The sequence below is a fragment of the Chlamydotis macqueenii genome, chromosome 1, assembly GCF_036417535.1.
Source record: "Chlamydotis macqueenii isolate bChlMac1 chromosome 1, bChlMac1.mat, whole genome shotgun sequence".
Taxonomy (NCBI): Eukaryota; Metazoa; Chordata; class Aves; order Otidiformes; family Otididae; genus Chlamydotis; species Chlamydotis macqueenii.
In genome coordinates this window covers 213,426,807-213,440,098 of record NC_141556.1, presented here as the reverse complement: position 1 = coordinate 213,440,098, position 13,292 = coordinate 213,426,807, and the positions used below count along the sequence as shown (strand labels likewise).

The 13,292-nt window shown below is 44.6% G+C and overlaps 1 protein-coding gene across 6 annotated transcripts in view; it reads left to right on the top strand.

Annotated features, from left to right (window-relative positions):
• The window catches only part of GDPD5 (glycerophosphodiester phosphodiesterase domain containing 5), a 172,615-nt gene that overhangs the window by 120,944 nt on the left and 38,379 nt on the right, over positions 1-13,292 (top strand). For all 6 annotated transcript variants that reach the window (XM_086739757.1, XM_086739759.1, XM_086739762.1 and 3 more), the window contains 3 exons: positions 5,410-5,513; positions 11,107-11,200; positions 11,866-11,925. In XM_086739757.1, coding sequence (XP_086595883.1) covers positions 5,410-5,513; positions 11,107-11,200; positions 11,866-11,925 — 258 coding nt within the window. The remainder of the gene's footprint in view (positions 1-5,409; positions 5,514-11,106; positions 11,201-11,865; positions 11,926-13,292) is intronic.

The following is a 13,292-nucleotide window of genomic DNA, read 5'->3' as shown; positions in this document are numbered from 1 at the left end:
GATCAGCTATGGGTGAGAAATCTTCTTGCTTCTAATATAGCAAGCTTGACTAAATTGAAATAGTCCCTGTAGGTAGGAGTGTGTATGTAGATGAAATTCATAATATCTCCTACAGATGCTACAGGAAATAAAATAATCTTCCCCAGCCTCTCTGCTTTCCTACGCCACCGGTGCCAGGTGGTGAATAATGCTGTGACCTTGGTCTGGGTTGGGCAGTTGCAGCAGAAGAAGCTGGCACAGACTTCAGTCAACCAAAATTAATCCTCAGATTGGAAAATCTCTTCTGTGCTTTGTGATATGAAGTTTAGGGCTGTTTTTAATGAATTAGATTAAAACTTGCAACACAAGAGCAGGTAAAATGCACAAGCCAACTGCACAACCAAATCACAAATTGACTCTTTCTGTGGCAATCTAATTTAATTTCTTTTTTTAACCTTCATCCCTTACGAGTTGGTTATGCTTCCACCTGACATAGGATAGAGATTATTGGGGATGCACAAAAGTGCTGGAGAATGTGTGGATGAAACACTGATTTCATTTGTTTTTTTGGTTTTTTTTTTGGTTTTTTTTTTTTTTTTTTTTAAGGTTCCTGTGGTCTTAAAAAATTAAACTCCCTAACAAACTGCAACTTGGTAACATGTCTCAGTATTCATCTGTTTCCTCTTGGGGCTCTTTTGATTATGTCTGTAGATACTCTTGGAATAACAAATCTTATTCCCATTGCTTAAAGCAGCCCCACAAAAGACCTGAGATCGTAAGCGCAGTGGTATGCGCTGTTTTGGAAGGTGCTTCTGCAGTGCAAAATCTTCAACCTGTGGCTGCCCCTTTAAAATACTCTCACTTCAGAGTCACTTTTCTTATTTTAATTGCTACTCTGCATCCTTCTTTGGGCTGTGGCCATCTCAATGGGTGTGCTCTGCAAAGACTTCATCCATGTACCAGTTGGCTTTTTTTTTTTGAGGTTAACAGATCGCGTGGTACATGTCCTCTCTGACCATTGAGCTGGGGGGAAAAAGGTGACTTTTCTTTTATCACTTTCCTTTAAAACTCAATGTTGATGTAATAAAAGAAATAGTGTTTTGTGCCTTTCTGCAAGATATCATGGCTACATCTGCGTTAGCAAGTAGCATAGCCCAAAAGAAAGGAGATCAGTGGAAGGAGACAGTTGATGCCGAGATCCTGGTATGTGTGGTCCAAGCATTTTGAAGGTGGTGGTGTGGTCACTTAAGACTAGCTCCAGTCTGGTCCTGTGGACTTGAGTCCCTATTGGGTAGTTCAGGTGTATTGGGTTCACTCCTGGAGCACATCTTCTGGTTTAGCTTCACCCAAAGGCCTTTAGTGGTGGGCTTTGACCCAGAACACAGAAAGCAGGACAAAAGGGTGAGCTGCTTTCAAAATGCATCCTGGTAGGAAGGAAGGTGCTAATACTGATCCTCTTGGATGGGTTCATTTTCAGGACAATACTGAGTGCTCTGTGAGCTCAGCTTGCTTAAGCTTAGTGCAGGTAATTAGTAACTAGTGGGCATGTCCATCTTATCCCAGTGAGGAGAAGGAGAAACTGAAAGGGAAGGGTGGGGAAGGGAAGGTTTTCTAGAAAAACTGTCCAAAATGTCAGTGCTGACATTGTTATAAAATCTCATGGAGCTGAAAATGTGGATGATTTTCAAGCACCTTCAAGCTTTCTGATGGTTCTGCCTGAGATTCTGTAGGTGAAGTGGCAGTTTCCTCCACCTACTTGTGGCTATGATTGAGTCAGTGGGATGACATGATTTTAAGTCTTTATTTTTGGCAGTAGAGGCTTGAAGCTGTTGAAGTTGCAGATTTAATCTTGTTTTAAAGCATATGGGAACTTGCAAAATGGGGACCTCTCAAGCTTTTCTGATGAGGGGCTTTTGGAGGGAGGTTGTACAGGACCCGGGCTAAATCCAATATATTATGCACATAGGTCAGATTTGTGTGGGTTCATATTCTGGTTTGGTTGGTACTGAATAGCATCAGTGGTGCTGGGAAGATGTTCTTCTGAAAGTCCATCCAGAACTGTGCTTTAATTCATTGACATATGTCAACCCTTGAAGAATTTAATGGGGTTTTCACAAAAATCAACCAGGCAAGTATATCTGGCAAGTGCATCATCAAGGACAGACCCAAAATAGCTTTTAGAGTGCTTGACACAAGCGATGCTGCTTGCATGCAAATGAAGGGGATAAAAAAACAAATATGGGCAGGAAAAAAAAAGCCCAAACATATTCTGAAATGTTTTCCTTGGCTTGTTTATCACATTGATGTCATCCAGTGCATGAATACTGGCCAAGCTTATTCCATAATGACCTTTAAAAAGCTGGAGGATTTTTTTTTGGTAGCAATGTTGATCCAAAACAAAATTCCTTTGTAACCTTCATTCATATTTTTGTCAAAAAATATATAACTATTTGTATTATCAAAGAACAATGTAACTTTTTTTTTAATAGATACTTTTCCACGATTGTAGTTTGGTAGCATTTTTACAGCATCGAAGAGGTTCCCATGAGTGATACCTCAGCACTTCAGATACTTTTCATCTCATTTGCTTTGCAAAAACAGATCCAGTTAACAGATTCAACAGTGTCGCTGATAGGTGCAAGGAGGTGTTAGACCCAAATGGAGAAGAAAAAATAGCAAACAATAAGGAAAATGAGGTTTGAAAGCTTGGAGATCTGCAGACTGGAAGGCATCCACGAGAAAATAGTCATAGTCAGCCGAAAGGGTTAGCAATTGCTTCCTCCTGGGGAGTTTTGGTGGGATGGAGTGAAGGTGTGAGTGGATTTGTGTTTGTGTAATCCAGATGTTCCTGAGTGGATATTAATCCGAAACTTGTTGGTTGGAAAGAGTTGGCTCGACTGTGCAGTGGTGGTTGATGTGAAGGAGGTCCATCATAGAGAGATGTTGCAGCCTTGCTGCTGCTTTTGGGGCTGGGGAAGGCTGGTGTTGGCTATGGCCACCAGAGCTGATGTAGGTGCTATGGCTGGCATCCTGCTTCCAAAGGTGAGGATGTTTTGGGGGAACAACACCCATTCCAGCCTCAATGCTTTCTCTCCAGGAGCTCACCTGTGTATGTAGGTGCAGATCTGTGCATGTGGTGGACGAGAAGCTTAACATGAGCAGGCAATGTGCCCTTGTGGCCCAGAAGGCCAACTGCATCCTGGGCTGCATCAAGAGGAGCGTGGCCAGCAGGTCGAGGGAGGTGATTCTCCCCCTCTGCTCTGCCCTGGTGAGACCCCACTTGGAGTACTGTGTCCAGTTCTGGAGCCCCCAACACAAGAAGGACATGGACCTGTTGGAGAAGGTCCAGAGGAGGGCCACGAAGATGATAAAAGGGCTGGAGCACCTCTCTTATGAGGACAGGCTGAGAGAGTTGGGGCTGTTCAGCCTGGAGAAGAGGAGGCTCTGGGGAGACCTTATAGCAGTCTTCCAGTGCCTAAAGGGGGCCTACAAGAAAGATGGGGAGAGGCTGTTTAGTAGGGCCTGTTGCAATAGGACAAGGAGTAATGGTTTTAAAATAGAGGGGGGTAAATTTAGATTGGAAATTAGGAAAAAATTTTTCACAATGTGAGTTATAGAACACTGTCTCAGGTTGCCCAGAAAGGTGGTGGAAGCCCCATCCCTGGAAACGTTCAAGGCCAGGCTGGATGAGGCTCTGAGCAACCTGACCTAGTCAGGGATGTCCCTGCTCCTTGCAGGGGGGTTGGACTAGATGATCTTTGAAGGTCCCTTCCAACCCAAACCATTTTATGATTCTATGAGATGGGGAGATGATAGTACCTAAGCTCATGGCAGAGCAGTTTGCCCATGTGGTTTTGAGTGTTCTCAGTAGCTGTGCTGTGGAGGTTCCTTCCTACCTCCTTCTGGTTCCTTTTGGCCCATTGATCTGGAACACAAAGCCCCTCGTGGGAATTAGACTCCTGCTCCTACTGAGGTTTGATGGAAGTTGGGTAACAAACTTGAGCTGAGTTGAAGAACAGTTTTAACCATAACCCCTAGCCAAGAATTTGGAACTTCTAGCAGAAAACAACTCTTTTGGCACAGCAAAAATTAAATAATTCCAATTCTTTTTATTACTTTCTTTTTCTTTTAGCGCTTTTTATAAGATGGAGCATACAAGGAAGAGCTGTATCACAAGACTGGTATCCACGGTGATGCCTGATGAAACATAGTCAATACGCCGTTAAGTAAATAGCTTCAGCCCTTAAGATGGAAAGGGAAGGCGAAAAATAGTAGTGTTTGTATTGGTAATGTAGCTTTGCATAATTGAAAAGCCATGAGACAGTTCACTAGAGAAAAGGGCATTTTGAAAAGAGACGAATGGTGTGCTCACAGTCTAGAAGGAAATTATAGTAGTAGAGTTGCTCATACACTTGTGTCAATTTTCATCCCTTCTTGCTCATTCTGGGAAGAGAGGATTCATTTGAATATTTTCCAGAATGAATTTATTTCAGTGTTTTGTTCCGATCAGACTGGATGATAGTTGAAATGGAAACATAAGTGGACTATTTGGTGCCTGTGGGGTAAAACCAACAAGCGAGCACATGGAAACAGTGCTGGTTAGGGACAGTTTTCTTGCAACACTGTTCTCTTCATGGATGTTCTTGTGGTTTAGGATTTTACCCGTGCTATTGGAGTGGGACACTGAACAGATGTTTATGGGATTTTTTTTTTTTTTTGCGGGGACTTGAGTATTATTTGAAACATTAATCAAAACTGAATGTTGGTGCAAATATCTTTCATCTGATGCTGGTGTGGTCTTTCCTCCTGCTGTATTATTTGCAAAACATTTACATATGTGGTGGTTCTGGTGGGAATAAATGTTGCGGATGGGTGGTTTGGCTCTGCAGGATCTGAGTGCCCTGGGGGAAGGAGTAAGGGTTCATGTATCTGTGTGCTAGTAGCAACCCTAACCTGCTGTGTAGTCTTCTCTGTGTGATAACTACTCAGTTATTTTAGGCTGAACTCATGGAAGAGTAAGATGCCAGGTTGCATCTCTCACATATGAATGGAAAAGTTAATTGAACAATTGCCTCAAAAAGCCTAAACCAACCAACCAACCAAAAAAACCCCAACAAACCAAAAACAACCAAACAAAAAAACCATCTTTGTATCTATAAATACACCGTTGTTCCACATGCTCTGAGCACTGGAGAAATACTGTCCCAGCCCTACGTAAGATGCATCTACGTAAGTGACCCCTCTACCCAGAGCTGGGGTCCAGGGCTGCATCTCCCACCTCCCCCAGGGGAGAAAGATCTTAAATCAGCCCTTGGAAATGTCTAGTTACTCCATCCAACCTCAACAGCCTCTAGATGAGATGTGGGACAGGATGGGGCACTGGCCCTGAAACGGGATAGTGTTAACGCTGACTTCTTTTTCCATCTGCAGTGGGAGCGCCTCTGGTTCCTCATCCTCACCTCATCCTTCTTCCTGACCCTGATCTGGTTTTACTTCTGGTGGGAAGTTCACAATGACTACAATGAAATCAACTGGTGAGTAGAGTTTTCCCTGTTGCAAAGAGGCAAGCCCTTAACAAATTTGACTGCCGTTGTACACCTCTAAGACACTGGGTTGGATGCATTTGGGTCATTCAGATGGACTTGCTTTCCCTGTACTCTCTCATTAATGAGGCGGGAAGTGAAGCTGAAGGAGAACTGTCTATCTTCACTGGTAGATGTAATGTGTCCTCATGCCTCTGCTGTGTGTCTGTAACAGAGCTTGGAGTAGGTGTGCTCCTTGGTGAACGCATGCAAGAACAAAGGAGGAGTTGAAAAAATGTAGAAGCTTTTATCTTTTGTCACTGTTTGTTTATTTGTTTCTATGGTTGGCTGTTTTTGGAAGCAGCTGAGCAATCTAGCTGAAACTTTCCACAAAATACAAATGAAAAAAAAAAATCAGCCTGGAGCAGACATGGGTGTGGAAAATTTTGCAAAGCTGGAAGGAGCTGAGAACAAGCTTTCCAGTGGGATGCGCTGGGGAGTATGGGGTGTTGCCAACTCCCCTCAGTGCTGGAAATTATTCTCCCTTTTACTATCTCAACAGCATCTTAAAACATTTTGACAGTACTTTGGACTCTCTTCTAACCAAACTACTTCGACATCGTCATCTTGTCAAAGATAATAAGTAAACTGTATTTTAAAAAGCAGTGGGTAGTTGATCCCTTAAGTAAACTGCCTGCCTGAGATGCTGAAGTTGTGTGAAGGAGAGTGTTTACCAACTTCACGATGTGAGCTGTCTCCTCCCAGGAGTGTGATTTTTCTCTTTTTGCTTGGACCCTTGCTCCAAGAACTGAAGCCATCACCATTGCTCCTAGTTATTTATAATGCTAGAATGAAAAAAAAGTGTTGGTTTGGGTGTTTTTGGATTTTTTAAAGACTATTTTGGAACTCCTCTTTCTTTCAGTTTATACCTTTAGTAAGGAACGTGAATGCTTCTAGTCTGCTCCAGCGCAAAGCCAAATCTGTCTTAGCTCAAAGATGAGAAAGGGCTGAAAAAAAAAAGGTGCAGAGACAAAACCATCTGCTGGGAATGCTGTGAATGGGCACTGCAGCTGGGGTGCTGCAAAGTTTTTGGGTTCCAAAACATTTGTGTGGCAATAGGAGGAGATGTGCAAGCCTACTTTGGATACAGGAGGTATTTGGGGTTTAAAATGCCCACACATGTGGGCAGAACACTGGCCCAGGTTGCCCAGAGAGGTGGTGGATGCCCCATCCCTGGAAACGTTCAAGGCCAGGTTGTCCGGGGCTCTGAGCAACCTGATGTGGTTGGAGATGTCCCTGCTCCTTGCAGGGGGGTTGGACTGGATGGCCTTTGAAGGTCCCTTCCCACCCAAACCATTCTGTGATTCTATGTCACCTGCAGACCAAGTCCCTGCCATGCAATTCAGTGTGCACAGGATTCTGTGTTAACAGCACTGGAAAAGCGAGCTCTCTTGTTGCACGGTAGTCATGGGAGAGGGTCTCTGGATGCAAAATAGCAGGGCTGCATCTGTTCAAGCATTGCTGTTCAACGCTGAAAATGGGTCAGTGCTTTGTACGTGCTGTAACCCCAATTAGATCTCTGCTCCACGCACTGGCACCAGAGGTTGAGGTGAACAGCAGGGTTTCTGAAAAACTGCCTGAAATGCTGCGGAAAGGCTGGGAGGGGAGGATGATAACATGGGGCGAGGTTTTAATTACAGCCACACTGGTTCCAGGCAGAGAGAAAACAATTTCCACTTGGTCCGTTCAGGCTGAGCCTGGCTCTCTTCCCTCCCAACACAGATGTGTAGGCTCCATTAAAACAGAACTATTTCCAGCCAGACAGAGTGTAAAGGACACGTCATTTTGGTCCCAACAGGGTTGTGAATCTGCTCCTGGCTCTTAGAAACCCCATCTTTGCTGTTCCTCAGTGGCCATCACTTCTGGGCCGTATCTGTGGACAGAGTTTCTGTGATACTTGTTCCTGTTGCCTTCCTCTCTGCTCCACTGATTTATTTGCAAGCCATGATCCCTTTCAGACTAGAGAAAGGCCTCTTTGGGACAAACACTGTCTCTGCACAGGACCTAACACACCGAGCTGCTGGCAGGGGCTCCCCGGAGACACACGGACAAAGATTTGCTGTCGTGTTGGTGTGACAAGCTGCTGAGCTTGTTCTTGCTCTCCAAAGCTCATTAGTTGTGATCTCTCCTTCCTCACATCATGTGCAGGTGACTACACTGAACTTCTTCAGCCTGTCCCACCATAGCAGGTGAAGAAATGCTCGAGCACTGGGTCCAACCAGCCCCTCAAGGGACGACTATTGCCAGCACTAGATTAGGCTGACTGAAGTGTTGAAACCCCAAGGATGAAGACTGCCCCTTTCTCTGGGACTTGTTCCAGCGCTGCATCACCCTCTGGGAGGAGATGATTTTCCAAGCCAAACCTCTAAGAGCCATTTCCCCTTGTGACAGTATCTGTCGCTCTTATAGTGTTTGATTTCATCATCTTCACAACCGTCTGTCAGACAGCGTAGGCAGCAATTAGATCATCTCCTAGCCTCTGTGAGACTAAACAGGCCTAGCTTCCTCAGGCTTTCATAGTAAGCTATGTTCTACAGGTCCCTCACCATCTTGTAGTTCTCCACTGGGCTGCCTCTGCATCCTCCTTGAACTTGGAGGCCCCAGGCAGGGCACTGCAGTGCTGGGGCCACATCACCAATGCTGAGCAGAAGGGAGAGCAACTTCCCTTGATCTGCTGGTGACACTTCTCTTAATGCCACCCAGGATATGATTTGAGATATTCACAGTGGAGATACCCTGTCAATGCATTCAACCTCATGTCCTCTGTAACCCCAGGTCCTCAGCAGGGTTATTAGTGTGGTAATATAAAGCCTCGTTATTCTAGTTGAAACCACAATGTGCTGCAATGCCTCTCTTCTGTGTTCTTTTGGTTAAAATGGGACTCGAAACCTGGATTCATTAGGATGTTCTTCGTTCCTTAGCCCAGATGCGCAAAGCATTGCTAAATGGTGCTGAGCAGCTGCCGGAGGTGACTTAAGATGAGCATAGCAAACCCTGTCTGCGGTTCAGGCAGCATGTTTGGGGTCCAGCAGTGGATCTACTTATTTACAAAAAAAACCCAAACAAATTGACCCAACTAAATGGTGGCAGCTATAGGGTTTACCTACAAAAATTGGCCTTTAGACTTGTAAAGACTCGATGGACTATTCTGGGGTTGAAACATGCTTGAAAGACAAGGCGAAGTTATAGCCCGGCATGTATTGCTGCAGGCTTTTAAGCTTTTTCTGCAAGGCTGAATATTCAATGAGATCCTTTGCAGTGAAAGGGCTTTGTGCCTCTTAAATTTAAGTAAATATATATATATTTAATTTATTGCTTTGGGCACTTCTCTTTTTGGTGTCTACAGTTAATTGCATTATGCTTCAGATCTCCAGTGTGCAAGCTATGTACTGCAACAGAAAGCTCAATGTTAGTTAATGAAGGACGTGGGAGATGCTGTAATTTGTGAACCTGGCTGTGTTTCCTCTGGAGCAGGACTACAAATGCAAGTCTGTGTAGCAATTTTTTTTTTCTTCCTTAGTTCTGGAGAAGGCTCATCTGGTTCATAACTACCATGGAAACAGCATTTCAAAATAGTCATTTGCACATCAAGTAAAGACCTGACACTGTCAGAGGGCCACTTGAAGGGACATCAGAGCAAAAACTTAAGTGTACTGAAGCTGAGCTAAGAAAGCTCTTGAATGGCACAAGCAAAGACTTCAGAGCAGCCTTCTTTTCTTTCTTCCTGCTTTTTTACTAACAGCACATCTGAACCCCTCCAGATCCCTTTTGTTATGGCTCTTTGAATTCCTAAGCAGAACTTGGACGTGAGTCGTGTTTGTTGAGCCCAAGGATTTGCTCTCCAGATCCTACGTGGGAGCTTTACTCCTGGATGGAATAGATGAGGCAGTTGCCAGACCAGAATTTGTGGCTGATGAATGATCTGGATTTGAGTGGTGCGGGGGAGGTTGAGTCTTTGACCCGCTTGCATTTGTGTCTGTTGTAGCCAAAAAAAAAAAGCAACAAGAAACCTGTGTGCTCGCCTTGGCCAGTTCATTGAATGAGTTGATGAGTAGGGCTGAGGAAGGCTAGTAGGACCGTTCAACCCGAGCCCCACATTGTCTGATGTTGGAGAAGCCCAATGTCTATTGTGTTATGGGGTCTTTTAATAAGTGAGGTCTGTCTCAGCTCTGTTCAACGGTGTCCTGAACCTGGTTGCTCCTCTTCAGCAGGACTCAGTCCTGAGATTGGCAGGTCAGGATGGGCCTCATGTGGTCCTTGTTTTCAGAGGTGCACAGGAGATCAGAGCAGCCAGGTGCTGCTCCAGAGCTCATGTTTCTGCTGGATATGTGTGAGCAATACTGCTGCATCATCCACCCCATAACTGTCTCGTCCTTGCTGTACCAGAGGATTAACCCTAATCCAAGTCAACCTAGTGATGTTTTTTCTAAAAATCCTGTGGAAAAATTTTTAATCCAAGTCAGACTTGAACTCTCAGAAGTTGCAAGAAGGGTTCTGAGATTTGGCTGCCTCTCTCCTGGTGTACTGGGCCCTTGGTGCTCTTCTGCATTTCTTGACGAGGTGGCGACTGTTCCCCATGTGCATGGGGAAACTGGGAAATTCACTAGTCAATGATGGCCTAGAGGAACCAAAGAAGTTGTTCTGGAGGTTTGTGCTTTGGAGATACACCTGTAGGATGTCATCTGTACCTCAGTACTGCTCTGACTCTGCTTCAGGATGTCCAGTACATCAAGATGTTGCTGCTGCCTCTTGCCAAGGCTGGACCACAGAACCATCGAATGGCTCATTTCTTACTTAGAGCTTTTAAGCTAAATGGAAGGACCAGGAGAAGGGAACCCACTGAACCAGAAAACCCTACAGGCGTCCTTCAGGATGGACAGAACAACATTTTGATTAGCTGAAGATGAGAAGGATGCAGTTCCTCTAGTCAGATCCATTTTGGGAAATCCTGAGCCCAGTTCCTGACAGTTTCCACTCTTGCAGGACTGGACCTTCTCTACAGCCCACTGGAATAAGAGATGCTGTCTCCAATAGGTATAAGAGACCAAATTTCTTCCATCACCTTGTCCATCCACAAAGAATTTGCGCCTTGAGTATATAGCACAGCAACATTAATTTTCCTCCTGTCCTTGATACTGTCTCTGTATTGTCTTTATTAGTCTATGAGCATGTAGGGCAGCGCTGGATCTATTGTTTAAGCAAACAACACCACGCATGGGGATACTCTTTTGTTATTAGGAACATTTTTTTTTTTTGAAAACTCAAGTCCTAGTCCTGTATTTATTTATTTATTTATTTATTTCCCCCAATGTAACGTTGTTGCTGTATTTAACATCTGATCCCTCTTTGCAGAGTTAATTTCCAGTGAGGATTTAAAGCACAAACGCTGGGTTTCGTTTCAAGATGAGTAGTGTTTTTTTGCTGCTTATCTCTCGTCTGTACAGTGGGAACGGAAAGACCCATTTTCTGAAGTTTTGTCTAATCCTAATGAAGTTACTATGGTATTTAATCTTTTCTTAATCTGTACTTCACACTTACCTTTCAGGTTTTTATATAACCGAATGGGATATTGGAGTGACTGGTCCATTCCAATACTTGTAACAACTGCCGCTGGCTTTACGTACATTACAGTGTTATTGGTGAGTAGAATAAAAGGCTGTTTCCTAGAGGTTTGTGTGTTTGTTTTTAAAAAGGGCATGAACTTCTCAGTCCACTTATGACTTAAGCAATTTTCCTTTCAGAAGTTATTTCTCTCTCCTTCTCTCTCTCTTAGTCTTAAGTTGCCTAAAATAAATCGAAAGTGAAAAATGTGTGGTCTTTGACCTCAGATGATCACAAGCAAAGATGGACCCTGATACTGGTGGTGCAGTTGGCCTGAGGAGAAATACAGCTCTTGTTCACCTTAGTATGGCCCAGTTTCCACTTCAGTGTATCTGCTAGTCACAAGTGCAAGTTGTTTCCCCTCGTTCCCAGGGTGCTGGGACCTTCAAGGTGGTGTTCATTCAAGTACCATTCCAGTACCTGGCCCCGTGTAGATGCTGCTTCCTGCAGTCCCGGGAGCTGTGCACCCATGGACCAGACTCTCAAATCTGCTCCTTGGAAGTCTAAGTCTTTCCCTCCACATCCTTGGCTTTGAGAGAATCTGTTGGTATGACCGAGCTAGATGGTGTCTGCTGGACCATCCCCACCCCAGCCCTGCTTTCTGCCCTGGCCTGTTTAGTTATCTTTTTGGGAGGTGATGTGTTCTTGCGTGTTTAAATGGTTGTAATGTGCTGTTACCTGACTCTTGATTTCTTCCCCTCAGATATTAGCACTATGTCACATAGCTGTGGGACAGCAAATGAACCTGCACTGGCTTCACAAGGTAAGTGACTCTTCTCAGCTTGGAAGTGAGCAGGATCTCAATAAAATGGGGGTCTAAGGAGCAGAGTATATGTCACTCCCTGTGATGGTATTCTTTGGGGAGAGCATAAATTATAATGTCTATGGTGCACAGGTCCTCATCCCAGAAGACTGAACAAATTGCACCATATGGGCGGTCAAAGCCAAGGGACAAAGACTTTGGTGAAATGCTTTGGGGTCCCTGCTGACAGAGGGCTCCCTTCTGCAGATGGAGAAACACAGAGCCATTAGAGCAGCTTCACTTTAGTTTCAGCTCAGTGTGGGACTCCGTTATGAACATCTCTGGTGCTCCTTTCTGTGCTGAACTCAGCCCTGGAGAGGAGAGGCTGAGCAGATGTGAAGCTGTTCAGTATGTGCTTGGAGGAACTGACTGGAAAAGCCTTGGGAGAAGACGTAGGTGTTAAAGCCGGGGGTATACAATGTGCAGGTTGTGCGTTGCTGAAACCCAAGGAGATCCTGATTTGTATGTAAAGCAGTTTGAAAAAAAAACATTGCTGCGAGATGTAAGAGAAGATGCAGTTCTGGTGCTTGGAGCACAGAATGGGAGAGGAAGGATGTGTAGCAAGCTGCAGGGAGAGACAGTGCCAAAGAAAATGGCTTGGCAGGATTCAATTCTAATTGGCAGTCTGCTAATAAGTAATTAAGGGACTGGTCCTGAATCTGCCGATACCCAGCTCCTTCTGAAATTGGTTGTTCTGCACGTGACAAGGTCTTGCAGGATCAGAGCCTGAACAGATGTACCACCCCGCAGGACAACAAAAGCACAGACCTCCCTGCCGTCTCTTTTTATTTTCCTAGAAAGGATAGAAATTATGCTTCCTTGGGAGGAAAGGATGCAATGTAAAGATGGGGCGGCAACAGTCTGGCTGCTGCTTGAAAATGATTTGTTGATTCTTGAGTCTAACATATGTTTCTTCACCGAGGGAAATGGTGTTTTTCAGACACACTCCAGGTGGCTGGTGGGTTTGGATGAGTAAGTCCAGAAGAGGAATGTGTTGGTGGAGATCAGTCAGTTCTTGCCTACAGAAACGCACCCTTCCTTCCCTTCTTGCAAAAAATGTCCTCTTTTCATCACAACTCAGATGTGCTGCTCTGTGCTCTCCTCCCTTCCCCACACCCCCCTCAGCTTTCTGAGGAGGTTTAGATAAGAGACTGAATTAAGTTAATATTCTTCTTTGCATCCATGCTGAATTACCTTGAAATATAGATTCAAGCACATGGAAAAGGCTGGTATGTGCGAATAGCATGATTCCTTCCAATCTTCTCCTGTAATCCTGCAAAAAGAGCTGTGTAAGCCAAGTTGGAGATGCGTGGGAGGTGGTAAGAAGG